At 56.7% G+C, this 26,893-nt stretch overlaps 2 protein-coding genes across 4 annotated transcripts in view; one reads left to right on the top strand and one right to left on the bottom strand.

The window, feature by feature from the left end:
* Positions 1-26,893, top strand: part of macrod1 (mono-ADP ribosylhydrolase 1) — a 53,161-nt gene that overhangs the window by 3,251 nt on the left and 23,017 nt on the right. The window lies entirely within an intron of this gene.
* LOC148810714 (leucine-rich repeat transmembrane protein FLRT1-like) lies at positions 5,798-8,036 on the bottom strand. The gene has a single exon (XM_088908953.1). It carries the CDS (start codon positions 7,942-7,944, stop codon positions 5,857-5,859), a length of 2,088 nt encoding a protein of 695 aa, XP_088765079.1. The 5' UTR covers positions 7,945-8,036; the 3' UTR covers positions 5,798-5,856.

The raw sequence follows: 26,893 nt of genomic DNA, 5'->3' as shown, positions 1-26,893 counted from the left end.
TCCTGTCCAGGGTGTGTGTGTCCTGCCTTGTGCTCAGTGCCTTCCAGATGAACTCTGGGCTGCCTGATTCTGACCAGGGAAAAGAGAAACCATTCTTTCTGCTAAGAGATGGAGGGAGTAGTTCTCTGCTAAGAAGATCCAGCCGTGGTAGAGCTGCAGTTCCGACTTCCAGACACAAGAGGGCAGCAGAGACCACGCAGAGCAGGGGGTGGCTCGATGTTGGCTCCTAAACTGATTGCAATTGTTCAGTTCGCCAGAGCAATTTAACAGCCTTCCTCCAAGCTGATTACGTAGAGTGACATGTAACAGTAGCATGCAGTCAAAAATGTCATGTTTTAAATGTAAATATTTATGTATGCGAAGGTGATCGTAGTTTAACATGAGGTCTGCAGTCCGCCGGTACCGTTAAACTCGGTTCACTCTTCTGACGGCCGCTGGTAGTACTGGGTACAGCCACAGGGCGGCAGCAGTGCTGAACGCTTCCGTAACACAGGGGGACAGAGCTCCAGAAGACACAGTCCCCCCTGAATACTCACCTGGAGTCTGGACAGCACTGATACTGAACACGCTGACCCACACTGCCCGTGTCCAGTTTGGACAGCACTGATACTGAACACACACTGACCCACACTGCCCGTGTTCAGAGCCTGGACAGCACTGATACTGAACACACACTGACCAAACTGCCCGTGTCCAGAGTCTGGACAGCACTGATACTGAACACACTGTCCCACACTGCCTGTGTCCAGAGTCTGGACAGCACTGATACCGAACACACTGACAGGACAGTCTCTCTTTCGGTATTTCTATCCATTTTGTATTCATGAGCTGTCTGATCTGGGGCGAGTGCTGACCAGACACCGAGAAATTACTTTGGGAAAGATGTACACAGTCGTGCGCCTATAATTGATTAATTTATTTATCTATTGAGTTGTTTGATACCTGGGGGTCTCTCAGTGTGATCTCTCCTCACTGACACAGGAACCTCCATCCAAGGACTGAGAGGAGACAGCGTGGGCTAATGGTGAGAGCTGAGGCACTGGGAGAGAGAGAGGGAGGCAGTGTGGGCTAGTGGTGAGAGCTGAGGCACTGGGAGAGAGAGAGAGAGGGAGGCAGTGGGAGAGAGAGGGGGAGGCAGTGTGGGCTAGTGGTTAGAGCTGAGGCACTGGGAGAGAGAGAGGGAGGCAGTGTGGGCTAGTGGTTAGAGCTGAGCCACTGGGAGAGAGAGGGGGAGGCAGTGTGGGCTAGTGGTGAGAGCTGAGGCACTGGGAGAGAGAGAGGGAGGCAGTGGGAGAGAGAGGGGGAGGCAGTGTGGGCTAGTGGTTAGAGCTGAGGCACTGGGAGAGAGGGGGGGAGGCAGTGTGGGCTAGTGGTGAGAGCTGAGGCACTGGGAGAGAGAGAGGGAGGCAGTGGGAGAGAGAGGGGGAGGCAGTGTGGGCTAGTGGTGAGAGCTGAGGCACTGGGAGAGAGAGGGAGGCAGTGTGGGCTAGTGGTTAGAGCTGAGGCACTGGGAGAGAGAGAGAGAGGGAGGCAGTGTGGGCTAGTGGCTAGAGCTGAGGCACTGGGAGAGGGGGGGGAGGCAGTGTGGGCTAGTGGTGAGAGCTGAGGCACTGGGAGAGAGAGAGGGAGGCAGTGTGGGCTAGTGGCTAGAGCTGAGGCACTGGGAGAGAGAGAGAGGGGGAGGCAGTGTGGGCTAGTGGTGAGAGCTGAGGCACTGGGAGAGAGAGAGAGGGGGAGGCAGTGTGGGCTAGTGGTGAGAGCTGAGGCACTGGGAGAGAGAGAGGGAGGCAGTGTGGGCTAGTGGCTAGAGCTGAGGCACTGGGAGAGAGAGAGAGAGGGAGGCAGTGTGGGCTAGTGGTGAGAGCTGAGGCACTGGGAGAGAGAGAGAGAGAGGGAGGCAGTGTGGGCTAGTGGCTAGAGCTGAGGCACTGGGAGAGAGAGAGAGGGGGAGGCAGTGTGGGCTAGTGGTGAGAGCTGAGGCACTGGGAGGGGGGGGAGGCAGTGTGGGCTAGTGGTGAGAGCTGAGGCACTGGGAGAGAGAGAGGGAGGCAGTGTGGGCTAGTGGTGAGAGCTGAGGCACTGGGAGAGAGAGAGGGAGGCAGTGTGGGCTAGTGGCTAGAGCTGAGGCACTGGGAGAGAGAGAGAGAGGGAGGCAGTGTGGGCTAGTGGTGAGAGCTGAGGCACTGGGAGAGAGAGAGAGAGGGAGGCAGTGTGGGCTAGTGGCTAGAGCTGAGGCACTGGGAGAGAGAGAGAGGGGGAGGCAGTGTGGGCTAGTGGTGAGAGCTGAGGCACTGGGAGGGGGGGGAGGCAGTGTGGGCTAGTGGTGAGAGCTGAGGCACTGGGAGAGAGAGAGGGAGGCAGTGTGGGCTAGTGGCTAGAGCTGAGGCACTGGGAGAGAGAGAGAGAGGGAGGCAGTGTGGGCTAGTGGTGAGAGCTGAGGCACTGGGAGAGAGAGAGAGAGAGGGAGGCAGTGTGGGCTAGTGGCTAGAGCTGAGGCACTGGGAGAGAGAGAGAGGGGGAGGCAGTGTGGGCTAGTGGTGAGAGCTGAGGCACTGGGAGGGGGGGAGGCAGTGTGGGCTAGTGGTGAGAGCTGAGGCACTGGGAGAGAGAGAGGGAGGCAGTGTGGGCTAGTGGTGAGAGCTGAGGCACTGGGAGAGAGAGGGGGAGGCAGTGTTGATCTGCTCAGTGTCTCCTGTCCATTTCCTAGTGTGCTCTCTGCTAATCGGGTCCTCCCTCTGCCTGCTGCTTCGACTCAGCTTTATTCAATTAGCTGCACCAACCAATTAAATAGCACATTAATGAGGCACAGCGTGTGTGTGTGTGTGTGTGTGTGTGTGTGTGTTTATTAGAGTGTGAGGTGTGTGTGTGCTGGGGGTTCCAGCAGAGCGAGCAGGAGCGACAGAGAGAGAAGAGAACAGAGGCAGAGAGGCAGAGAGTGTTTCATACAAACAGGAGGAGAGAGAGGGAGAGAGCACTGGAGAACTGCACAGAGGCAGAGAGAGTTTGCCACAAACAGGAGGAGAGAGAGGGAGGCTGTGGGGTTGAGGGGCAGGGAGAGGGAGAGAGAGGGAGGCTGTGGGGCTGAGGGGCAGGGAGAGAGAGAGGGAGGCTGTGGGGCTGAGGGGCAGGGAGAGAGAGGGAGGTTGGGCTGTTGAGCTGTTGACACAGCCCACTGCACTGTCTGATTGCCTTCACACAGGGAGAGAGAGAGGGAGAGTGCAGGAACACAGGGAGAGAGAGAGAGAGGTAGAGAGAGGGCAGGGACACAGGGAGAGAGAGAGAGTGTGCAGGGACACAGGGAGAGAGAGTGCAGGGAGAGAGAGACAGGCACAGACCTGACTATCACACAGGGAGAGAGAGATAGACAGGCACAGACCTGACTATCACACAGGGAGAGAGAGTATGTCAATATTGTATAATATGTCTTTGTTGTAAATGTCTGTAATATGTCTGTAGATTTTATTTTACTTCTATTTTTGTTTTGTTTCATGTAAATATCATTACTTTCATTTGCTTTGGCAACACTGATTGTACCCATCGGTCATGCTAATAAAGCACCTTGAATTGAATTGAATTGAAATTGAGAGGGGGAGAGAGAGAGAGAGAGGGGGAGAGAGAGAGTGCAGGGACACAGGGGAACACATCTGAGACACCTGTCAGAACAAGAGGCACAGACCTGTCTATCACACAGGGAGACAGAGACAGGCACAGACCTGTCTATCACACAGGGAGAGAGAGACAGGCACAGACCTGTCTATCACACAGGGAGAGAGAGACCAGCACAGACCTATCACACAGGGAGAGAGAGACAGGCACAGACCTGACTACCACACAGGGAGAGAGAGACAGGCAAAGACCTGACTACCACACAGGGAGAGAGAGACAGGCAGTCAGAGACCTGACTGTCACACAGGGAGAGAGAGACAGGCACAGACCTGTCTATCACACAGGGAGAGAGAGACAGGCAGTCAGAGACCTGACTATCACACAGGGAGAGAGAGAGACAGGCAGTCAGAGACCTGACTGTCACACAGGGAGAGAGAGAGAGACAGGGACAGACCTGTCTATCACACAGGGAGAGACAGAAAAACACAGACCTGTCTATCAAACAGGGAGAGAGAGAGAGACAAGCAGTCAGAGACCTGTCTATCACACAGGGAGAGAGAGAGAGAGACCAGCACAGACCTATCACACAGTGAGGGAGAGAGACAGGCACAGACCTGACTACCACACAGGGAGAGAGAGAGAGATAGACAGGCAGTCAGAGACCTGACTATCACACAGGGAGAGAGAGTGACAGGCAGTCAGAGACCTGTCTATCACACAGGGAGAGAGAGACAGACAGAGACCTGACTATCACACAGGGAGAGAGAGACAGGCAGTCAGAGACCTGTCTATCACACAGGGAGAGAGAGACCAGCACAGACCTGACTACCACACAGGGAGAGAGAGACAGGCAGTCAGAGACCTGTCTATCTCACAGGGAGAGAGAAACCAGCACAGACCTGACTACCACAGGGAGAGAGAGACAGGCAGTCAGAGACCTGACTATCACACAGGGAGAGAGAGAGAGAGAGAGAGAGAGAGAGACAGGGACAGACCTGTCTATCACACAGGGAGAGACAGAAAAACACAGACCTGTCTATCACACAGGGAGAGAGAGACAAGCAGTCAGAGACCTGTCTATCACACAGGGAGAGAGAGACCAGCACAGACCTGTCTATCACACAGGGAGAGAGAGACAGACACAGACCTGTCTATCACACAGAGAGAGAGACAGACAGAGACCTGTTTATCACACAGGGAGAGAGAGACAGGCAGTCAGAGACCTGTCTATCACACAGAGAGAGAGAGAGACAGACACAGACCTCTCTATCACACAGGGAGAGAGAGACAGGCAGGTCTCAGGGCTCTTGGAGTTTCAGGCAGGAGCCAAGTGCACCTCTGTTGACCTGTGTTTGGATTATTCTTCATTCGAGAGTGATGCCAGGACACCAGTAATTCTGTCTCCCCTCCTCCTCCTCCTCCTCCCACTGTCCCTGACCTCTCCTCCCTTCCTGACCCCTCCCTCTGTCTCGCCACACCTCCTCCAGAAAGAATCACACAGCGGCCCGCGGGTCAGAACACCTCTTTTTAATTGTGTAGAAAAACAGAGCAGACCAAATGAGCAAAAGCAAACAAAACCTGCAGACAAAGAGTCTGTTGTCTTTCCTCGCTGCCGGAGAGGGGGAGGGGGAGGAGGAGGTCACACCCAGGCGCTCCAGGGTGTAGGTGCTGTGTATCCAGGACCCTCCTCCAGCTGGGCAGTGCCTGGTCTCGAACCCTGATCCCCTGGGGCTGCTGGTCACCCCTGCTGCGCCGAGGGCTTGCTGAGCGCAGGGGCGACGATGAGGAGGGACGAAGAGTGCTGAGGAGCGCGGTGGTGAGGGCAGGGATACCTCCCAGAGACTGGGCCCTGAACACAGCGCTGCACCCTGAACCCCGCACTGCGCCCTGCTCACTGAACAGCACACTGCACTCTGAACACTGCACCCTGCACTGCTGTGTCCACTGTACTCCCCCAGCCCTGCCCCCGTCTCTGTGACACCCCCACCCCCACCGCCTCCTGCGCCGAGTGTGCTGGGGGGTCAGAGGGCACGGTCCCGCCCGGGAAGCAGAGGACAGACCTACGAAACGAAAACCTGAAAACGATGTCGCCCGAAAAGACCCGGTAGAACGTTCCGTCTTCCGGCCGGACGGACGGGCGGGCGGCGCCCCCTAGCGGAGGGAGGTCCACAGTGCTGGCGGTTCGGAGGTTCCCTGACGGGGCTGCGGCCGGGGGCGAGGGGGGGGGGAGCAGTCCGGCGCCCGCGCGCATCACGTGTAGGAGTAGTCTATGTCGGGGATGCCGCCCTCGCGGTAGCCGCGCTTGGTGCCGTAGCCCACGGTGTGGTGCGTGCTCTTGTACAGGCTGGTGCCGTTGGAGGGGAAGATGGTGTGGATGACGAAGTCCTCCCCCAGGGGCTTGGGGCGCAGCGGCTGCCGGCTGCCCAGGGGGGTCATCTGGAAGCCGGGCCCGCGGATCTCCAGGATGGAGTTGTCCTTCTTGGTGCCCGCCTCGGCGTAGTCGTCGGCGGGCTTGCGCGGGCCACCGGCGGCGGCGGCGGCGGCGGCGCTGCTGCCGCGGCTGTAGCTCTGCTCGCGGGCGAACAGGTAGCCCGAGCGGTGCCCGTACCAGCAGAAGATGCCGAAGATGAGCGCCAGGGACACCAGCGCCGTGGCGCCCCCGATGATGCCCGCCAGGGGCAGCGCGGCCAGCTGGTCCCCCCCGCCGCCGCCGCCCGGCTCCCCGTCCGGGTCGGCGCCGGGCGGGCCAGGCTCGGCCGTCTCGGCCTTGGCGCAGACGGGGGTCTCGTCCGGCGCGGGCGGGCCGCCGCCGCCGCCGCCCCCCCTGGCCGCGCCGCCCCCGCCCAGCGGCACCATGCAGATGATGTAGCTGGAGCGGGGCTCGAGGGGCGTGAGGAAGTACTCGCGCCGGTCGCCCTGCACCAGCGTCTCGGTGATGGAGCCCACCGCCGGGCTCTGGCCCAGCCGCAGCCAGCTGAGCCGGAACGAGGCCACCGGCGCCGCCGCCCGCCAGCTCACGTGGATGGTGTCGGGGGTCAGCGGCTTGACCCGCAGCACCAGTGACTTGCCCCCGGCCGCCCCGGCGCTGGGGGGGCCGTCCAGCCCGGCGTCCGGGAGGCGCAGGCCGGGGCGCTTGGACCTGAGGGTGAACAGGGACCCCTGGGAAGGGGGCGGGGTGGTGGCGGCGGTGGCGGCGGAGCCTGCCTGCCCCCGGCCCCCGGCCTCGCCGCACTCGTCCATCTCCGCGGCGACGTCCTTGAGCGCCATGCCGCGCAGCCGCTCGGGCGCCTGGCAGGTGAGCCCGCGCACGCTGACGGCGGCACCGCGGGCCCGCACCCAGTCGCGCAGCCAGAGCAGGTGGCAGCCGCAGTGCCAGGGGTTGCCGCGCAGGAGCAGCTGCGCCAGCCCGTCCAGGTCGCGGAAGAGCCCGCGGGGCAGCGTGGTCAGGTTGTTGCTGGACAGGTCGAGCCGCTGCAGCCGGCGCATGCCGTCCAGGGCGCCGCGCGGCACGTGGCCGATGGCGTTGTCCTGCAGGTAGAGGCGCTGCAGGTGGGCGCTGGGCAGGTTGAGGGGCGGCGCCAGCAGCGAGTTGCGCACCAGCGAGAGCTCCGTCAGGTTGCCCAGCCGGCTGAAGGTGTCGTCGGCGATGCGCTGGTTGGCCAGCAGGTTGCCGTCCAGCACCAGGCGGCGCAGGCTGGGCAGGCCGCGGAAGGCGTGCGTGGGGATGGTGGAGATGCGGTTGTCGTCCAGCCGCAGCTCCTCCAGCGCGGCCGGCAGCCCCGAGGGGATGCTGCTCAGGTGGTTGCGCGAGAGGAAGAGCAGCCGCAGGCGCGGGCTGTCGGCGAAGGCGTCGTCCTCGATGCTCACCGTGGACACCGAGTTGTCGTCCAGGTGCAGCTTCTCCAGCAGGGGCAGCCGGGCCAGCGAGCTGCGCGGGAGGCTGCGGATGTTGTTGTCCTGCAGGTGCAGCTCGCGCAGGGAGGGCGGCAGGTGCAGGGGGAACTCGTCCAGCTCGTTCTCGTACAGGTAGATGACCCGCACGGCGGACAGCGCCTCCAGCGCGGGCGGGATGCCCTCGCTGCGGATGTGGTTGTTCTGCAGGTACAGCACCGTGGCGTCGCTGGGGATGCCCGCGGGGATGGCGCTCAGCCCGCGGTCGTTGCAGTAGATGAAACCGTCGTCGCAGCGGCAGGCCGAGGGGCAGGGCTCGGCGCCCTCGGCCTGGGCGGCGGCGGCGGCGGCGGCCGCGGCGAACTCCAGGGCCTCGGCCAGCAGCGTGAGGCAGAGCAGGAGCAGGAAGAGCCAGTCGCGCAGCTCCGCTATGCCCTCGGGGGCCATGGCGACGCAGAGGTAGCCCCGCCCCTGCGCCTCACCCCGCCCCCGATTGCCTTATAGGGTGAGGGGAGGGCCTAGGGAAGGACGCTCCCACTTCCTGGCAGCTGTGTTCTCCCGGGCCAATCAGAGGGCTCTGGTGCGAGGGCTGCTGTGACACGCCCCCTTTCCTCACACCCTCTGCAGAGGAAGAGAGAGAGAGAGAGAGAGAGGGGAGTTAAGACACACAGATGAGGCTGCGAGGTGGGAGGGAGGAAGAGATTACTGTAGCAGTAATTGAGAGGCCGCTACAGTAGATTAACAGTGCGCTGACCGAGAGGGTGTGTGGGGCTAATAAGCCCCACTCTGAGCCCCGAGACAGGCACTGGGCGAGAAGGAGCCAAGAGCCCTGGCTGAGACACAGACTATACCAGCTGCCCAGAGAAGACGTGCCGCGAGCTCAGAGTTTCTCCTCTCTAACGCTCACATTCTCACTCGCCCCACGTGCAGCCCGTGAACTGGTTTGTCTTCCTGGGGACCCAGGGTGCACAGAGGTACCTCTGGGGCTCACAGCCAGCGTTGAGGGTCGCCACTGTGGTCGCTCGCTCTGTGCAGGTTGTTGTCGCTCTTGTTTCGGATCCATCGGAGTGAATCGGAGAGGCGGTGCATTAGCCGGGTCTGTCAGACACTACTGAGCGATGTTCGCACGGCCGCCAGACGTCCCAGCGTGGGTTCTGAGCCGGGGGCGCAGACTGCACCCCCTCGCCTCTCCTCTGAGAGGTTTGAAAAGTTCCAGAGTGGAAGTTGCCTGTGAACTGTGATGGTGATCCGCCCTGTTTTACGAACCGCGTCTGTAAGCAGATAAGGGCTGAGGGTTTGGAAGAGGCAGAGTGTGTGTGAGTGTGTGTGATTGAAGGGCTCAGCGATGAGTCTGTCAGGCAGGAGGATTATTCGGGTCTCTCCTTCCAAGCGGAAAGGGAGGGAGGGAGAGAGAGGGAGGATTAGAGAGCATATGGAAATGTGATCGTCGGGATTAAGCAGGTGTTAGAGATAAGACCACACACTCGCACAACAATCTCTGACACACGGCAATGTCACACACAAACTGCAGTCTCTGAAACTCACACAATCTCTCACCCAGCAATCTCTCAAATACAACAATCTCTCAAGCACACACAACAGTCTCACACAGCATCTCTCAAACACACCCAACAGTCTCACACACAATCACATGAAGTAAGATCACACACAGAGAAATCTCAGTACTCAACCCCCACAGGGCAGTCACGCAGTAATCGCTGAAACGCACACACACACACACACACACACTCTTACAGTGGTAATCCGGCTTCCAGAAACACCTGCACACACACACACCTCAGTCCTTGTACTGGCCAGTCAGTCACAGCTCACTGCACAGCCCTCTGCCCCGTCTCTCCCCCTCCACACCGACACGCATAGAGCCCACAGCGGAGCATACCGCTCTCCCAGGGCCGGCCACAGGGGCGGCGCTCTTGTGCAGCCAGTCTGCCACACCCTGACCTTGCCTACTTCTCACTGGACACACATTACCCACAGCGGAGCACAGCGCTCTCCCTGAAGGACAGGCCAGGGTTAACGGCGCAGGTCCGGGCCCGAGCGGGGCCAGCCTGTTCTAGAGCAGAAAGACCGTGGACAGGCGAGGGTAAACGGCGCGGGGCCAGCCTGTTCCAGAGCAGAAAGACCGCGGACAGGCCAGGGTTAACGGCGCAGGTCCGGGCCCTGCACGCTCTCCTGCAGCTGTGTATGGAAAGCAGCTCCATTTGCAGACGCCTTCCATGCAAAACTAACTAACCCAGCTGGAAACGCCAATACTGGAGCTGCAGGCCAGCGGGTCATCATTTACATCCAGCGCCATGACACGAGCAGAGAGAGGGAGGGGGACAGAGGGGGAGAGAGAGGAGGAAAGAGGGAGAGGGGGAACAGGCAGAGGGCGAGAGAGCAGGAGTCGGGGAGAGGGGGAACAGTCGGAGGGCGAGAGAGCAGGAGTCTGGGAGAGCAGGAACAGTCGGAGGTCGAGAGAGCAGGAGTCTGGGAGAGGGAACAGTCGGAGGGGGAGAGAGCAGGAGTCAGGGAGAGGGGGAACAGTCGGAGGTCGAGAGAGCAGGAGTCTGGGAGAGGGGGAACAGTCGGAGGGGGAGAGAGCAGGAGTCAGGGAGAGGGGGAACAGTCGGAGGGCGAGAGAGCAGGAGTCTGGGAGAGCAGGAACAGTCGGAGGGTGAGAGAGCAGGAGTCTGGGAGAGGGGGAACAGTCGGAGGGGGAGAGAGCAGGAGTCAGGGAGAGGGGGAACAGTCGGAGGGCGAGAGAGCAGGAGTCTGGGAGAGCAGGAACAGTCGGAGGGTGAGAGAGCAGGAGTCTGGGAGAGGGGGAACAGTCGGAGGGGGAGAGAGCAGGAGTCAGGGAGAGGGGGAACAGTCGGAGGGCGAGAGAGCAGGAGTCTGGGAGAGGGGGAACAGTCGGAGGGGGAGAGAGCAGGAGTCAGGGAGAGGGGGAACAGTCGGAGGGCGAGAGAGCAGGAGTCAGGGAGAGGGGGAACAGTCGGAGGTCGAGAGAGCAGGAACAGTCGGAGGGGGAGAGAGCAGGAGTCTGGGAGAGGGAACAGTTGGAGGGCGAGAGAGCAGGAACAGTCAGAGGGCGAGAGAGCAGGAACAGTCGGAGGGTGAGAGAGCAGGAGTCGGAGAGGGGGAACAGTCGGAGGGGGAGAGAGCAGGAGTCGGAGAGGGGGAACAGTCGGAGGGGGAGAGAGCAGGAGTCAGGGATAACACAGAATTCATCAGTGACCCAGGGCGGCAGCACGCAGGTTAACGACGGTGTTAAATCTGCATGGAGATATTCCTGTCTATAACGAATTTAGAAACGTAATTAGCAAGCCCTCTTCTGAAGCCTATCCAGGTCTGTTCTTTTTCTTTACAAACTGAGATAAATCCCTGGTTATGTCACCTCATAGAGGCTTCCGAATCCCAATGGCTTTCGGCTCGCCTCCTGTCCGGTTTTAACGGTATCCGTCATCAATCCGGACGTGTCCGTAACGAGTCTAGGTGGTGACCCCCTCCGCCGGCCAGCGCTGAGGACCAGAGTCCCGCGGAGGACGCATTCATTAGGAAATGGATCGATCAATAACATCTGCCCGGCCGCTGCCGGTGCCCCACTCTCCGGTCTCCTGGCTCTTCCGGGAGCTGGGAGTGATGGACATGCTGGGTTTTGGAGTGGCGTTGAGGCTCAGCCCCTGTGTCCTCAGAAGCGGATCGGATGGCAGTTTAGCAGTTGTACATCTATTCGGGGGTCCTGTGAATCCAGAGGTTCTGAGACCGGTGTTGCCGAGTCGGGCACCAGTAATCCAGTCCAGTACGGTCCTGTCCTGGGGTCCACTGGTCTGCTAATGAGCCGGTCAATTAACGAGCAGCAGACAAGGAGTCTCAGCGGTGTACACCAGGCGGTGGAGCAAGTCCAGGGCTCTAGAAACAAGATGGCGTCCGGATCTCAGCGGGGTCGCCCGGCTGTCAACAAGACTCTTTGGGTTTTTGGGGGATCTGTGGAGCTGCCGGTCAGGGGCCATTATCCGATGCCAAGTAGATGGTCAGGAGTAATGAGCTCAAGTTGCAGCTGTTATTTTGTCTAGCAAAGCGTGCATGTGGTATAGAGTTTCCTCATGAACGTATCATGTACAATATTTTGTCAGTTTGACAGGACAGGGAGCAGTGCTGCCTGCTCCTCGTAGGAAAGGGACACTGTCCCTTCTCGCCTCACTCCAGAAACCTTCAGAAACCTTCCCGGTTCATCACCGATCTAACTGTGCAGTGCTGATGAGCATAATCTTATCATCCCGTGCGCTAAGGCCGTTAGTTTCTGATCTAACTGCGGGACAAGATGGCTCATCGCTGTCCGGTTAATCAAAGTGGCCAATCTTAAAACCCGACTTCCCAGTTCTACTGGGGTAAAGGGGAGAGAGGGGACGAGCAGGGCGCCATGGAGTGTGGAGAGAGGAGCCAACAGGCTCAAGTCTTGATTAAACGCCGAGATTAGTCAACTGGACCTGGTGGTGCGTGCGTGCGTGCGTGCGTGCGTGCGTGCGTGCGTGCGTGTAGTTACTGTACCAGGCTGGACTCTAAACTTGTAGGGCATGGGCGTTCATCAATTAAAATGTTAATTATATTAGAAATATTATCGATATATTTCTACAGTTGGGTGTTTCCTGCGGAAAACCTGCTCCTAACGCTTATAATAACCCTGGGGGGGGGGAGAGAGAGAGAGAGAGAGGAACTGTTTTAGGGAGGAACTTTAAGAGGAAGAAACTCTAAAAAGTAAACAAAAAAGAAACGTGAAGAAACCGAGTCCCTGAGAGGCTCGGGTCTCCTGGCAGAAAGGACGGACCTGCGAGGGCAGTGTGGCCGAAGCCTGCTGTTGTGTTGTTGTGTTGTTGTGTTCCGGTTTCTGACGGATTGATTTTTCCCTGCTGTACGGGGCTTTATCTCCGCCGGGGCAGATGGCTGTCACAATCTGTGACGGATTGACCCGAATTAAGCTTTAAGGCGCTAACGCGCCAGCTGTCGGCCGCCTGAATCCGCGACTCACGGCGTCGCACCAGGCGCCTCGGCCTTCAGACGACTTCAACACAACCTCAAACCTCACAGAGCGGGGTGAGGCGTGGGCAGGCGGGGCGCGTTTCGAGGAGAAATCAGTTAGACCCGGGTCTAGACCCAGTGAGGAGAAAGGTTTGAAGGTGGCAGGGTTACACGTCTCTGCCGGTGCCGGTGCTCCCAGTCTGTCCCAGTCCCGCCACTGGGCTGCGGCTGTGAACCGGCTGAGGAGCAGGCGGGGAGCCGGGTTTTTTCCACGCGTGGCTCCGGCTCGGGAAACCGCGCGGACGTGTCCCGGCCGGGGGGGGCCGCAGCTCATCGCCCCCGCCCCCCCCCGGCGCGAGCCGCTGAATCCCGGGCTCTGGAATGTCGCCCCCCGGATCAGGGGATTGAAATGGAGTGAAATCGGGCCGGATATCGTCCCTGTGAAGTGTTTTTGGGGGTGGAGTTGGAAGGAGGCCGATTATTCGCCGTTTCTCGCGTGTCTGACCCCGTTTCCTTCAGCTCGGTGTTCCGCCGCTGTGTTAACCCCCTGTCTGCTCTCGCACACGCCGCGGTGGTGTCTTCTGTCCCAGTCTTCCTCTTTGTCCCTCAGCACACTGCACCTGTCTCTCTCTCTCACACACACACACAGTCATCCTGTCTCTCTCTCTCACACACACACACAGTCATCCTGTCTCTCTCTCTCTCACACACTCATAGTCATCCTGTCTCTCTCTCTCTCACAAACACAGTCATCCTGTCTCTCTCTCTCACACACACACAGTCATCCTGTCTCTCTCTCACAAACACAGTCATCCTGTCTCTCTCTCTCACACACACACAGTCATCCTGTCTCTCTCTCACACACACACAGTCATCCTGTCTCTCTCTCTCACACACACACAGTCATCCTGTCTCTCTCTCACAAACACAGTCATCCTGTCTCTCTCTCTCACACACACACAGTCATCCTGTCTCTCTCTCTCTCACACTCACAGTCATCCTGTCTCTCTCTCACACACACACAGTCATCCTGTCTCTCTCTCACACACACACAGTGAACCTGTCTCTCTCTCTCACACACAGACAGCGATCCTGTCTCTCTCTCTCACACACAGTCATCCTGTCTCTCTCTCACACACACACAGTCATCCTGTCTCTCTCTCACAAACACAGTGATCCTGTCTCTCTCTCACACACACACACAGCGATCCTGTCTCTCTCTCTCTCACACACACACTCACAGTGATCCCGTCTCTCTCTCACACACACACAGTCATCCTGTCTCTCCCTCTCTCTCTCACACACACACACACAGCGATCCTGTCTCTCTCTCTCACACACACTCAGTCATCCTGTCTCTCTCTCTCACACACACAGTCATCCTGTCTCTCTCTCTCTCTCTCACACAGTAATCCTTTCTCTCTCTCTCTCTCTCACACACACAGTGGTCCTGTCTCTCTCTCTCGCCTGTGTCCAGTGTCTGTGTCCAGGCTGTGGTCACTGAGCCTGTCCTCTCTGGACAGACAGGTCTGCCTGTGTCCAGTGTCTGTGTCCAGGCTGTGGTCACTGAGCCTGTCCTCTCTTGGCAGCCAGGTCTGCCTGTGTCCAGGGTGTGTGTCCAGGCTGTGGTCACTGAGCCTGTCCTCTCTGGGCAGCCAGGTCTGCCTGTGTCCAGTGTCTGTGGCCAGGCTGTGGTCACTGAGCCTGTCCACTCTGGGCAGCCAGGTCTGCCTGTGTCCAGTGTGTGTGACCAGGCTGTGGTCACTGAGCCTGTCCTCTCTGGACAGCCAGGTCTGCCTGTGTCCAGTGTGTGTGGCCAGGCTGTGGTCAGTGAGCCTGTCCTGTCTTGAAGCTGGTTGTTGTTAACGTGAGTGATCACGAGGAGACGCAGGAAAAGCTCCTTCTCCCTCCCTCCGATCTCCTTGTCCCCCTCTGTCCCCCTCTGTGTTCCCACTCCCTCCCTCCCTCTCTCCTCCCACCCGGCTTGTGAGCTCATCAGCAGTCACGCCAGCGGCCACCTGCTGTCCTGCTGTCTGCAGAGGAGAGGCAGAGAGAAGTCGCTGCGTGACTCAGCTCTGAGGTGTCCGAGCCCAGCCCACACAACACCAGGTGTCGCCAATTAGGTAGCTCGTTAAGCGGTGTGGCTCGTTAGCAAGGCTGTTTTAATACCCTCCCCCACCAAGAGGGGCGCGAGGCAGAAAACGAAGACAGAGCCCAGGTGCCAACTCCTCCTCCGACCCACAAGTCAACGAACTGATGAGCAGCTGCTCGATCAGCAGGAAGTGACGCGGGGGAACGGTTTCAGCGTTGCGCCGCAGCACCTCAGCCAAAAGCGCCCCACGGGGAAACAGGCTCCGAGCTGGGGGGGCAGCCCAGTCGGGGTGGAGCTCAGAGGTCGCCCTGCAGCGCATGACCTTACCTTGGCGTCGATCCTGGCCGCGTTCCCGCCCGGCTGGCCTGACCACGAGCGCGCGATGAAGTCTGGGGTCCGCGCCGGTGAGTGTCAGGCCCGGCTCCGGTCCACTCCACCCCGAGCCTCTGGAACAGGCATGCTGGTTAGTGTGACCGGGCTGGGGAGCGTGGCGCCGCGGCTCCGACAGCTCTGCACGGCCAGGCACGTCCCGGGGGGCGTTTGGAGACACTCCGCGCCTTCATCGGCCTGCTGGGACCCTCGGGAGACTAGGGCCTGCTGGCCCAGGCGTCTGCAGCGGCGTGTCCGCCCGCCGGACGCTGTCCGGTCTCCTCCTCCCAAGCCCCCGTCCTAGAGCCTGTGTTTCTGCTCTGCAAATCCCGGTCCCACGCTGAAATATTCCCAGGCGCAGTTCGGAGCGCTTAATTCCCTCTTCCAGAAGCTGTTCCAGCTCCTATTCCGCGTCACTCCCAGTCCCAGCGTCCATTTTCCCCGTGGAAATCTGTTATCCTGGCTGTGCGAATCAGGCCGTCCCGGTGTCCAGGGAGGGAGGGATCTGCTTTCCCAAGGGAATTCTCTGAGAAAGAGGAGAGGGAGACAGGTACACAGACAGCATGAGTCGGGCCTGCAGGAGGAGAGAGAGACAGGTACACAGACAGCATGAGTCGGGCCTGCAGGAGGAGAGAGAGACAGGTACACAGACAGCATGAGTCGGGCCTGCAGGAGGAGAGGGAGACAGGTACACAGACAGCATGAGTCGGGCCTGCAGGAGGAGAGGGAGACAGGTACACAGACAGCATGAGTCGGGCCTGCAGGAGGAGAGAGAGACAGGTACACAGACAGCATGAGTCGGGCCTGCAGGAGGAGAGAGAGACAGGTACACAGACAGCATGAGTCGGGCCTGCAGGAGGAGAGAGAGACAGGTACACAGACAGCATGAGTCGGGCCTGCAGGAGGAGAGGGAGACAGGTACACAGACAGCATGAGTCGGGCCTGCAGGAGGAGAGGGAGACAGGTACACAGACAGCATGAGTCGGGCCTGCAGGAGAAGAGAGAGAGATTGTGTGAGGAAGTGTGTGAGAGGGCGAGGGGGCATGACAGACAGCAGCCCCGCCCTCGTACGGCACGCACACGCCACAGACAGCAGCCCCGCCCTCGTACGGCACGCACACGCCACAGACAGCAGCCCCGCCCTCGTACGGCACACGCACACGCCACAGACAGCAGCCCCGCCCTCGTACAGCACACGCACACGCCACAGACAGCAGCCCCGCCCTCGTGTGGCACACGCACACGCCACAGACAGCAGCCCCGCCCTCGTACGGCACACGCACACGCCACAGACAGCAGCCCCGCCCTCGTGCAGCACACGCACACGCCACAGACAGCAGCCCCGCCCTCGTACGACACACGCACACGCCACAGACAGCAGCCCCGCCCTCGTACGGCACACGCACACGCCACAGACAGCAGCCCCGCCCTCGTACGGCACACGCACGCCACAGACAGCAGCCCCGCCCTCGTACGGCACACGCACACGCCACAGACAGCAGCCCCGCCCTCGTGCGGCACATGCACACGCCACAGACAGCAGCCCCGCCCTCGTGCGGCACACGCACACGCCACAGACAGCAGCCCCGCCCTCGTGCGGCACACGCACACGCCACAGACAGCAGCCCCGCCCTCGTACAGCACGCACACGCCACAGACAGCAGCCCCGCCCTCGTGCGGCACGCACACGCCACAGACAGCAGCCCCGCCCTCGTACGGCACGCACACGCCACAGACAGCAGCCCCGCCCTCGTGCGGCACGCACACGCCACAGACAGCGGAAGAGCCGCTATGCACTTGCTCCTGAGATGCTCTGGGCCCTGAACGCCACCCAGTATTCCACACCCTGAACATTGTCCAGTACTCCAGACCAGTGGGGTGCACTGGGGGAGGCAGGGGCAGGAGAAACAGAGAGAGAGAGAGTTGGGGGGGTGAGACCAGCATGTGTGTGTGTCCCTATGTGTGTGTGGGAGTGTGCCTGTGTGTGTGTGTCCCCATGTGTGTGTGTGTGTGTCCCTGCGTGTGTGTGTCCCTGTGTGTGTATGTGTCCCTGCGTGTGTGCAAGCATGTCTGTGTGTGTCCCCCTGTGTGTGTGCAAGCGTGCCTGTGTGTGTGTGTGTGTGTGTGTGTGTATATACAAGCATGCCTGTGTGTGTGTCCCTGCGTGTGTGTGTAAGCGTGCCTGTCCCTGTGTGTGTGCAAGCTTGCCTGTGTGTGTGTGCGTGCAAGAGTGCCTGTGTGTGTGTACAAGCTTGCCTGTCCCTGTGTGTGTGTGCAAGCTTGCCTGTGTGTGTCCCTGTGTGTATGTGCAAGCTTGCCTGTGTGTGTGTCCCTGCGTTGTCAGCAGAGAGGGGAATGGTCTCAGCTCCTACAGATGGCAAGCCCTGTTTTCTGTCGTGTCAGTTCTGGTTCTAGTGAGACGCGTGAGTGCGCGTGCGCGTGTGCGTGTGCGTGTGAGGGCACGTGCACGCGCGGCAGTGCCGGTGATGAACTGCTTAGCCACACAGCACACGTCCGAGCACATTTCTGCCTTTTCAGTTTCTCATTTAGGAGGCGAGATAAGGGGGCAGATGGAGGAGAGGCAAGCGAGGGAAGAGGAGGAGGAAGAGGAGAAGGGCAGCACACGGGGGGGGGGGGGGTTCCTCGTATCCAAGGAGATTTATGAGACGATGGGAATCTAATTTGGAGGCTAAAGCTGCTGTCAGGCTAAGAGTCTGAAAATCACTGACGCCTGAGGGCACGCTGACTGACTGGCACACTGACTGCCTGACTGGCACGCTGACTGACTGACACACTGAGTGACTGGCACACTGTCTGACTGGCACACTGAATTACACACTGACTGCCTGACTGGCATACTGACTGGCACACTGAGTGACTGAAACACTGAATTACACACTGACTGCCTGACTGGCATACTGACTGGCACACTGTCTGACTGGCACACTGAATTACACACTGACTGCCTGACTGGCATACTGACTGGCACACTGTCTGACTGGCACACTGAATTACACACTGACTGCCTGACTGGCATACTGACTGGCACACTGAGTGACTGAAACACTGAATTACACACTGACTGCCTGACTGGCATACTGAGTGACTGAAACACTGAATTACACACTGACTGTCTGACTGGCACGCTGTCTGACTGGCACACTGAGTGACTGAAACACTGAATTACACACTGACTGTCTGACTGGCATACTGACTGGCACACTGACTGTCTGACTGGCACACTGACTGCCTGGCACACTGAGTGACACACTGACTGGTACACTGACTGTCTGGCACACTGACTGCCTGGCACACTGAGTGACACACTGACTGACTGACTGACTGGCATACTGACTGGCACACTGAGTGACTGACTGGTACATTGACTACCTGGCACACTGAGTGACACACTGACTGGCACACTGACTGTCTGGCACTCTGACTGACTGCCTGCCTGCTCGGCACACTGACTCTCTGCCTGGCACAGTCAGGGAGGGGGAGGAGGGGTGGGTGCGAGGCGGTGACTGGGGGGGTGTGATGAGAGGTTACAAGCGTTCTGGGACTCAAAATCAACAGCAGGCACTAAAGGCTGAGGATGTGCAGTTTTATAGCGCTGTGTTTATTAGCTCATTCTATTATTAAACGAACACTTTCCCAGCCTCTCCCTGCACCAACACCCCGTCTCCTTCCCCCTTCTCCTCTCTGATCTCCGATTCAGAATCAACAAGCTGTACTGGCACAGCGACTGACACTGCTGCCAAAGCAGATACAATCAACACAACACTTACAGTACAAACATATTATTGGATAATTACACACATAAGATCATGTGCTGTGCTGTCAGCTCCACCGAGGTCCCTCCTCCCTCTCCCGGTAGGATGGGGCAGGTGTGGGAACTCTGGGATTAGCTGTGTAAATTTGGGGAAGAATGCTTCTCTGATCCCAGAGTATCTGTCACAGTGCAGTGGGAAGTGCACCTCTGTCTCTGTTTCTCCCCGCTGGCAGTGGGAGCACAGCCTGTCCTCTCTGGACAGCCAGGTCTGCCTGTGTCCAGGCTGTGGTCACTGAGCCTGTCCTCTCTGGACAGACAGGTCTGCCTGTGTCCAGTGTGTGTGTCCAGGCTGTGGTCACTGAGTCTTTCCTCTCTGGACAGACAGGTCTGCCTGTGTCCAGTGTGTGTGACCAGGCTGTGGTCACTGAGCCTGTCCTCTCTGGGCAGCCAGGTCTGCCTGTGTCCAGTGTGTGTGTCCAGGCTGTGGTCGCTGAGCCTGTCCTCTCTGGCCAGCCAGGTCTGCCTGTGTCCAGTGTCTGTGTCCAGGCTGTGGTCACTGAGCCTGTCCTCTCTGGACAGACAGGTCTGCCTGTGTCCAGTGTGTGTGACCAGGCTGTGGTCACTGAGCCTGTCCTCTCTGGGCAGACAGGTCTGCCTGTGTCCAGTGTGTGTGTCCAGGCTGTGGTCGCTGAGCCTGTCCTCTCTGGCCAGCCAGGTCTGCCTGTGTCCAGTGTCTGTGTCCAGGCTGTGGTCACTGAGCCTGAAGTTTGTCAGGGTCTGTTGCTGTTTGCTGTTTCTTATCCTGTTCAGATAATCAGCTTGCTGTGTTTGTGTGTGTCCCAGTGGGTGAGCAGTGCTGTTCAGTGTGTTTATATGTGTGTGTGTCCCAGTGGGTGAGGCAGTGTTGTTTAGTGTGTGTTGTGTGTGTGTCCCAGTGGGTGAGGCAGTGCTGTTCAGTGTGTTTATATGTGTGTCCCAGTGGGTGAAGCAGTGTTTTTCAGTGTGTGTTGTGTGTGTGTCCCAGTGGGTGAGCAGTGTTGTTCAGTGTGTTTATATGCGTGTGTCCCAGTGGGTGAAGCAGTGTTGTTTAGTGTGTGTTGTGTGTGTGTCCCAGTGGGTGAGGCAGTGCTGTTCAGTGTGTTTATATGTGTGTGTGTCCCAGTGGGTGAGCAGTGCTGTTCAGTGTGTGTTGTGTGTGTGTCCCAGTGGGTGAGCAGTGTTGTTCAGTGTGTGTTGTGTGTGTGTCCCAGTGGGTGAGCAGTGCTGTTCAGTGTGTGTTGTGTGTGTGTCCCAGTGGGTGAGGCAGTGCTGTTCAGTGTGTGTTGTGTGTGTGTCCCAGTGGGTGAGCAGTGCTGTTCAGTGTGTTTATATGTGTGTGTCCCAGTGGGTGAGGCAGTGTTGTTCAGTGTGTGTTGTGTGTGTGTCCCAGTGGGTGAGGCAGTGTTGTTCAGTGTGTTTATGTGTGTGTCCCAGTGGGTGAGGCAGTGTTGTTCAGTGTGTTTATGTGTGTGTCCCAGTGGGTGAGCAGTGCTGTTCAGTGTGTTTATGCGTGTCCCAGTGGGTGAGGCAGTGCTGTTCAGTGTGTGTTGTGTGTGTGTCCCAGTGGGTGAGCAGTGTTGTTCAGTGTGTGTTTATGTGTGTCCCAGTGGGTGAGGCAGTGTTGTTCAGTGTGTTTATGTGTGTCCCAGTGGGTAAGGCAGTGTTGTTCAGTGTGTATTGTGTGTGTTGTCCCAGTGTCTGAGGCAGTGTTGTTCAGTGTTTATGTGTGTCTGTCCCACTGGGTGAGGCAGTGTTGTTCAGTGTGTGCTGTGTGTGTTGTCCCAGTGTCTGAGGCAGTGTTGTTCAGTGTGTTTATACGTGTCTGTCCCAGTGGGTGAAGCAGTGTTGTTCAGTGTGTGTTGTGTGTGTGTCCCAGTGGGTGAAGCAGTGCTGTTCAGTGTGTGTTGTGTGTGTGTCCCAGTGGGTGAAGCAGTGCTGTTCAGTGTGTGTTGTGTGTGTGTCCCAGTGGGTGAAGCAGTGCTGTTCAGTGTGTGTTGTGTGTGTGTCCCAGTGGGTGAAGCAGTGCTGTTCAGTGTGTGTTGTGTGTGTGTCCCAGTGGGTGAAGCAGTGCTGTTCAGTGTGTGTTGTGTGTGTGTCCCAGTGGGTGAGCAGTGCTGTTCAGTGTGTGTTGTGTGTGTGTCCCAGTGGGTGAAGCAGTGCTGTTCAGTGTGTGTTGTGTGTGTGTCCCAGTGGGTGAGGCAGTGTTGTTCAGTGTGTTTATATGTGTGTGTGTCCCAGTGGGTGAGGCAGTGTTGTTCAGTGTGTTTATATGTGTGTGTCCCAGTGGGTGAGGCAGTGTTGTTCAGTGTGTTTATATGTGTGTGTGTCCCAGTGGGTGAGGCAGTGTTGTTCAGTGTGTTTATATGTGTGTGTCCCAGTGGGTGAGGCAGTGTTGTTTAGTGTGTGTTGTGTGTGTGTCCCAGTGGGTGAGCAGTGCTGTTCAGTGTGTTTATATGTCTGTGTGTCCCAGTGGGTGAGGCAGTGTTGTTCAGTGTGTGTTGTGTGTGTGTCCCAGTGGGTGAGCAGTGTTGTTCAGTGTGTGTTGTGTGTGTGTCCCAGTGGGTGAAGCAGTGCTGTTCAGTGTGTGTTGTGTGTGTGTCCCAGTGGGTGAAGCAGTGCTGTTCAGTGTGTGTTGTGTGTGTGTCCCAGTGGGTGAAGCAGTGCTGTTCAGTGTGTGTTGTGTGTGTGTCCCAGTGGGTGAGCAGTGCTGTTCAGTGTGTGTTGTGTGTGTGTCCCAGTGGGTGAAGCAGTGCTGTTCAGTGTGTGTTGTGTGTGTGTCCCAGTGGGTGAGGCAGTGTTGTTCAGTGTGTTTATATGTGTGTGTGTCCCAGTGGGTGAGGCAGTGTTGTTCAGTGTGTTTATATGTGTGTGTCCCAGTGGGTGAGGCAGTGTTGTTCAGTGTGTTTATATGTGTGTGTGTCCCAGTGGGTGAGGCAGTGTTGTTCAGTGTGTTTATATGTGTGTGTCCCAGTGGGTGAGGCAGTGTTGTTTAGTGTGTGTTGTGTGTGTGTCCCAGTGGGTGAGCAGTGCTGTTCAGTGTGTTTATATGTCTGTGTGTCCCAGTGGGTGAGGCAGTGTTGTTCAGTGTGTGTTGTGTGTGTGTCCCAGTGGGTGAGCAGTGTTGTTCAGTGTGTGTTGTGTGTGTGTCCCAGTGGGTGAGCAGTGTTATTCAGTGTGTTTATATGCGTGTGTCCCAGTGGGTGAGGCAGTGTTGTTCAGTGTGTGTTGTGTGTGTGTCCCAGTGGGTGAGGCAGTGCTGTTCAGTGTGTGTTGTGTGTGTGTCCCAGTGTCTGAGGCAGTGTTGTTCAGTGTGTTTATATGTGTGTGTCCCAGTGGGTGAGCAGTGTTGTTCAGTGTGTGTTGTGTGTGTGTCCCAGTGGGTGAGGCAGTGTTGTTCAGTGTGTTTATGTGTGTGTCCCAGTGGGTGAGCAGTGCTGTTCAGTGTGTTTATGTGTGTCCCAGTGGGTGAGGCAGTGTTGTTCAGTGTGTGTTGTGTGTGTGTCCCAGTGGGTGAGCAGTGCTGTTCAGTGTGTTTATGTGTGTCCCAGTGGGTGAGGCAGTGCTGTTCAGTGTGTGTTGTGTGTGTTGTCCCAGTGTCTGAGGCAGTGTTGTGTGTCCTGTGCTGTGGCTGTGCTGTCCTGGTTGTCCAGGCCGGCTGGTGTCAGTGAGCCTCAGGACCAGCTGGCTCAGGGGGCTCTTCTCTGGGCTCAGCAGGGCCTTGAGGTGGTACGAATTCTGGTCTCTGTTTCTCAGGTGTAACCAGTATTTGATTGCTCTCTTCTGTATAGTGATCAGAAATGGGCACTGATATCTCACCGTCTCTCCCTCTCTCTCTCCTCTCCATGCTGCACCAGTGTGCACTAGATGCCCAGTGGCAGCCCAAGATAGCAATTTAATTTACCTCTCCTGCCTCTCTCTGTCACTGTGAGCACTGGGGTGTGCAGACGGGAAAGAGAGGAGCAGGAGAAATGCACAGCTTGGGAGAGACAGGGAGAGGCAGAGAGAGACAGGGACAGTGAGAGTATGAGTCTATAACAGACTGTGTACAGGAGAGTCTATAACAGACTGTGAAAAGTGTCTATAATGTATGTGATGCAATGTAGAATGTGCAGTATATTGCATCTATAAAGTAGTGTGTATGTACAGACCTGGCCTATACAGGCCACTACAGTGGTGTCTGCGTGTTCACACTTGTGTCCGTCTGTCAGTCTGCAGCCCACGGCAATCCGATATCAATTAGGAGCGGTAATTAGCGAGAAAACAGTAACTGTCAACAGTGACTCTCTCCAGGAGGTTAAACACACCAAACTCAGCACAGATACTCTGAGCGATGTGACCAGACTGACAACTCTGACAACACAGCTGCTATTCACAGGGACAGAGGGAGAGGCAGAGAGAGAGGAGAGAGAGAGGATGAGGAGGGAGAGAGAGAGAGAGAGAGACAAGAAAGGTAGAAAGAGGAGAGAGGGAGACAAGAGGGGGAGAGAGAGGGGGACAGGAGAGGATGAGGAGTGAGAGGGAGAGAGTGGAGGAAGAGGAGGGTGGGACGAATGAGAAAGATGAAGCCGGGGGAGAGAGATGGAGAGAGAGACCCTTTTAAATATTCATTTCTTTGACGGAGCACTAATTAACAGCACAGGGTACATTATTAGTTGATTAAATTTTTTACTGGCAGTTTAATCGCTGTGTCCGCAGCTCACTGGAGAGCCCAGCGCCATCCCTGCGTTTATTAAACCTGTCACTGCTGAGTTATAGTGTCCTCAGAGAGCCAGTGTACATGCTGTTACTGTACACAGACTGTACACTCATTACACACACCCTGCTACTGTACACACACACTGTACACACTCATTACACACACACACTGCTACTGTACACACACACTGTACACTCATTACACACACCCTGCTACTGTACAAACACACTGTACACACTCATTACACACACCCTGCTACTGTACACACACATCACACACACTGGTACTGTAAACATATTGAACACACTCATTACACACACCCTGCTACTGTACACACACACTGTACACTCATTACACACACCCTGCTACTGTACAAACACACTGTACACACTTATTACACACACACACACTGCTACTGTACACACACTGTACACTCATTACACACACCCTGCTACTGTACACACACACTGTACACACTCATCACACACACTGGTACTGTAAACATATTGAACACACTCATTACACACACCCTGCTACTGTACACACACACTGTACACTCATTACACACACACACTGCTACTGTACACACACACTGTACACTCATCACACACTGTACACACTCATTACACACACCCTGCTACTGTACACACACACTGTACACTCATCACACACTGTACACACTCATTACACACACACTGGTACTGTAAACATATTGAACACACATTACACACACCCTGCTACTGTACACACACCCTGCTACTGTACAAACACACTGTACACACTCATTACACACACACTGCTACTGTACACACACTGTACACTCATTACACACACCCTGCTACTGTACACACACTGTACACACTGATCACACTAATTACACACACTGTACACACTCATTACACACACACACTGGTACTGTACACACACTATGGCACTGTATATTATATCACTGTAACCCACAGGATAAGAACAGTCACTCACTGGATTACAACAGTTACTGTATTATATCACTGTAAATCACTGGATTAGAGCAGTAACTGTATTATAATACTGTAAACCACTGGATTAGAACAATTACTCACTGTATTACAGCACTGTAACCCACTGAGTAAGAAGTTACTCAGTGTATCATAACACTGTAATTGTAACTGTAACACCTTGTAATTCACTGGCTTTTAATTTTCACATGGACACAGGCTGACAGGTAATAATATCTCAGTTGGAGAACGGTGTGCAGCCTGACTCTGTCAAAGCGCAGTCAATCAGTGCAAACATGATCATTTACGATTTAATTAACATTAACGACTAAAATAGCTGCATTCATGATGTGCCTGTGTGTCTATGACAACGTCTGCCGTTTCCTGGTGGAGTTCTTTCTCTGTGTCTCTCTCCCTTCCCTGTCCCTCTCTCCTCCTGCTCCCTATACCTCTCCTCCCTCACATCCCTCCCTCCCTCGCTCGCTCTCCATCCCTCGTTCACTAAGTGAACAGTGACCTCCGCACTCGCCTCCCTCTGGGACAATGTGGTACTGACCTGAAGCAGGCCAGATGACAGATTCAAGAGGAAATGGATCATACCATTGTCAGGGGTGGGGTGGGTGCACTTTAGTTTACTGTGGCATAGAGTAGTATAGTGCAGTGTAGTGTAGAGTAGTGTGGTGCAGTGTAGTACAGTGTACAGTAGTGTGGTGCAGTGTAGTGTGGTGTGGTACAGTGTACAGTAATGTAGAGTAGTGTAGTGCAGTGTACGGTAGTGTAGTACAGTGTACAGTAGTGTGGTGCAGTGTAGTGCAGTGTAGTACAGTGTATAGTAGTGTGGTGCACTGTACAGTAGTGTGGTGCAGTGTAGTACAATGTAGTGTAGTGCAGTGTACAGTGGTGTAGTGCAGTGTACAGTAGTGTGGTGCAGTTTACGGTAGTGTAGTGCAGTGTAGTACAATGTAGTGTAGTGCAGTGTACAGTGGTGTAGTGTAGTACAGTGTACAGTAGTGTAGTGTAGTGCAGTGTACAGTAGTGTGGTGCAGTGTAGTGCAGTGTACAGTAGTGTAGTGTAGTGCAGCGTACAGTAGTGTGATGCAGTGTAGTACAGTGTACAGTAGTGTAGTGTACAGTAGTGTAGTGTAGTGCAGTGTACAGTAGTGTGGTGCAGTGTAGTGCAGTGTACAGTAGTGTAGTGTAGTGCAGTGTACAGTAGTGTGATGCAGTGTAGTACAGTGTAGTGCAGTGTACAGTAGTGTAGTGTAGTGTACAGTAGTGTAGTGTAGTGCAGTGCAGTGCAGTGTGTTGGCACAGCCCCTCGGCCCTGCTGTGCGCCAGCTGCCAGAGACAGGGAAGGGCCAGTGGGTGTCGGTGTGAGGCTCCTCTCTCTGTGACCTGTTTGTCCTCCTCTCTTCTCTGTTCTTCTCTCTCTTCCTCCTCTCTCCCTTGTTCCCTCCTCTTCCATCCTCCTTTCTCCTTTCAATCTTCAGTCTGTCTCTCCCCCTGCTGCTGGCTGAGACCTCGCTCTCCTGCTGCTGCTGTAGTCACCCCTCTCCTCTCTGCCTGTCTCTCCTCTCTCTCTCTCTCTCTGGCTCGGGCGGGTTGGCTGTCCAGTTACAGGGTGAAGTGACACATGGAATCAGAATGAGAGAGGGAGAGAGGGAGAGGAGGAGGAGAGAGGACAGGCTGTGCTGTTCCCTCCCTCCTGCTCTGTCCCAGCAAGATGGTGGGGGGGCAGAAATGTAGAAATGATTTTCTCTCAGTGTCTCTCTCCTGTCACTGGCCTCTCCCTCCTCGCTCTGTCTCTGCTCTCGGCCCCTGGCAGCTCAGGCAGTTTCTCTCTGCAGCTGTGAACACGGAACATGTCACCGAGGAACTCACTCGCACACGCGCGCACGCACACAGTCGGCACAGACTGGGACAGTAACAGCCACAGTCCACACAGCAACACTGACCTCCCAGTATTCACGAATGCTTTCAACAATCAGTGTGTTAGTGTGTCAGTGTGTCTCTCAGTCAGTGTGTCTCTCAGTGTGTCAGTCAGTCTGGATCTCAGCCAGACGTCAGTGTGCCTGTCTGTGTGTCAGTGTGTATCTCAGTCAGTGTGTATCTCAGTGTGTCTCTCAGTCAGTGTGTCTCTCAGTCAGTGTGTCAGTCTGGATCTCAGTCAGACTCAGCCGGGTGTCAGTGTGTCTCTCAGTCAGTGTGTATCTCAGTGTGTCTCTCAGTCAGTGTGTCAGTGTGTCTCTCAGTGTGTCTCTCAGTCAGTGTGTCAGTGTTTCTCTCAGTCAGTGTGTCAGTCAGTCTGGATCTCAGTCAGACTCAGCCGGGTGTCAGTGTGCCTGTCTGTGTGTCAGTCAGTGTGTCTCTCAGTCAGTGTGTCAGTGTTTCTCTCAGTCAGTGTGTCTCTCAGTCTGGATCTCAGCCAG

The sequence above is a fragment of the Atractosteus spatula genome (genome assembly GCF_055471065.1).
Source record: "Atractosteus spatula isolate fAtrSpa1 chromosome 24 unlocalized genomic scaffold, fAtrSpa1.hap1 SUPER_24_unloc_1, whole genome shotgun sequence".
Taxonomy (NCBI): Eukaryota; Metazoa; Chordata; class Actinopteri; order Semionotiformes; family Lepisosteidae; genus Atractosteus; species Atractosteus spatula.
This window is presented reverse-complemented; position numbering and strand designations above follow the sequence as displayed.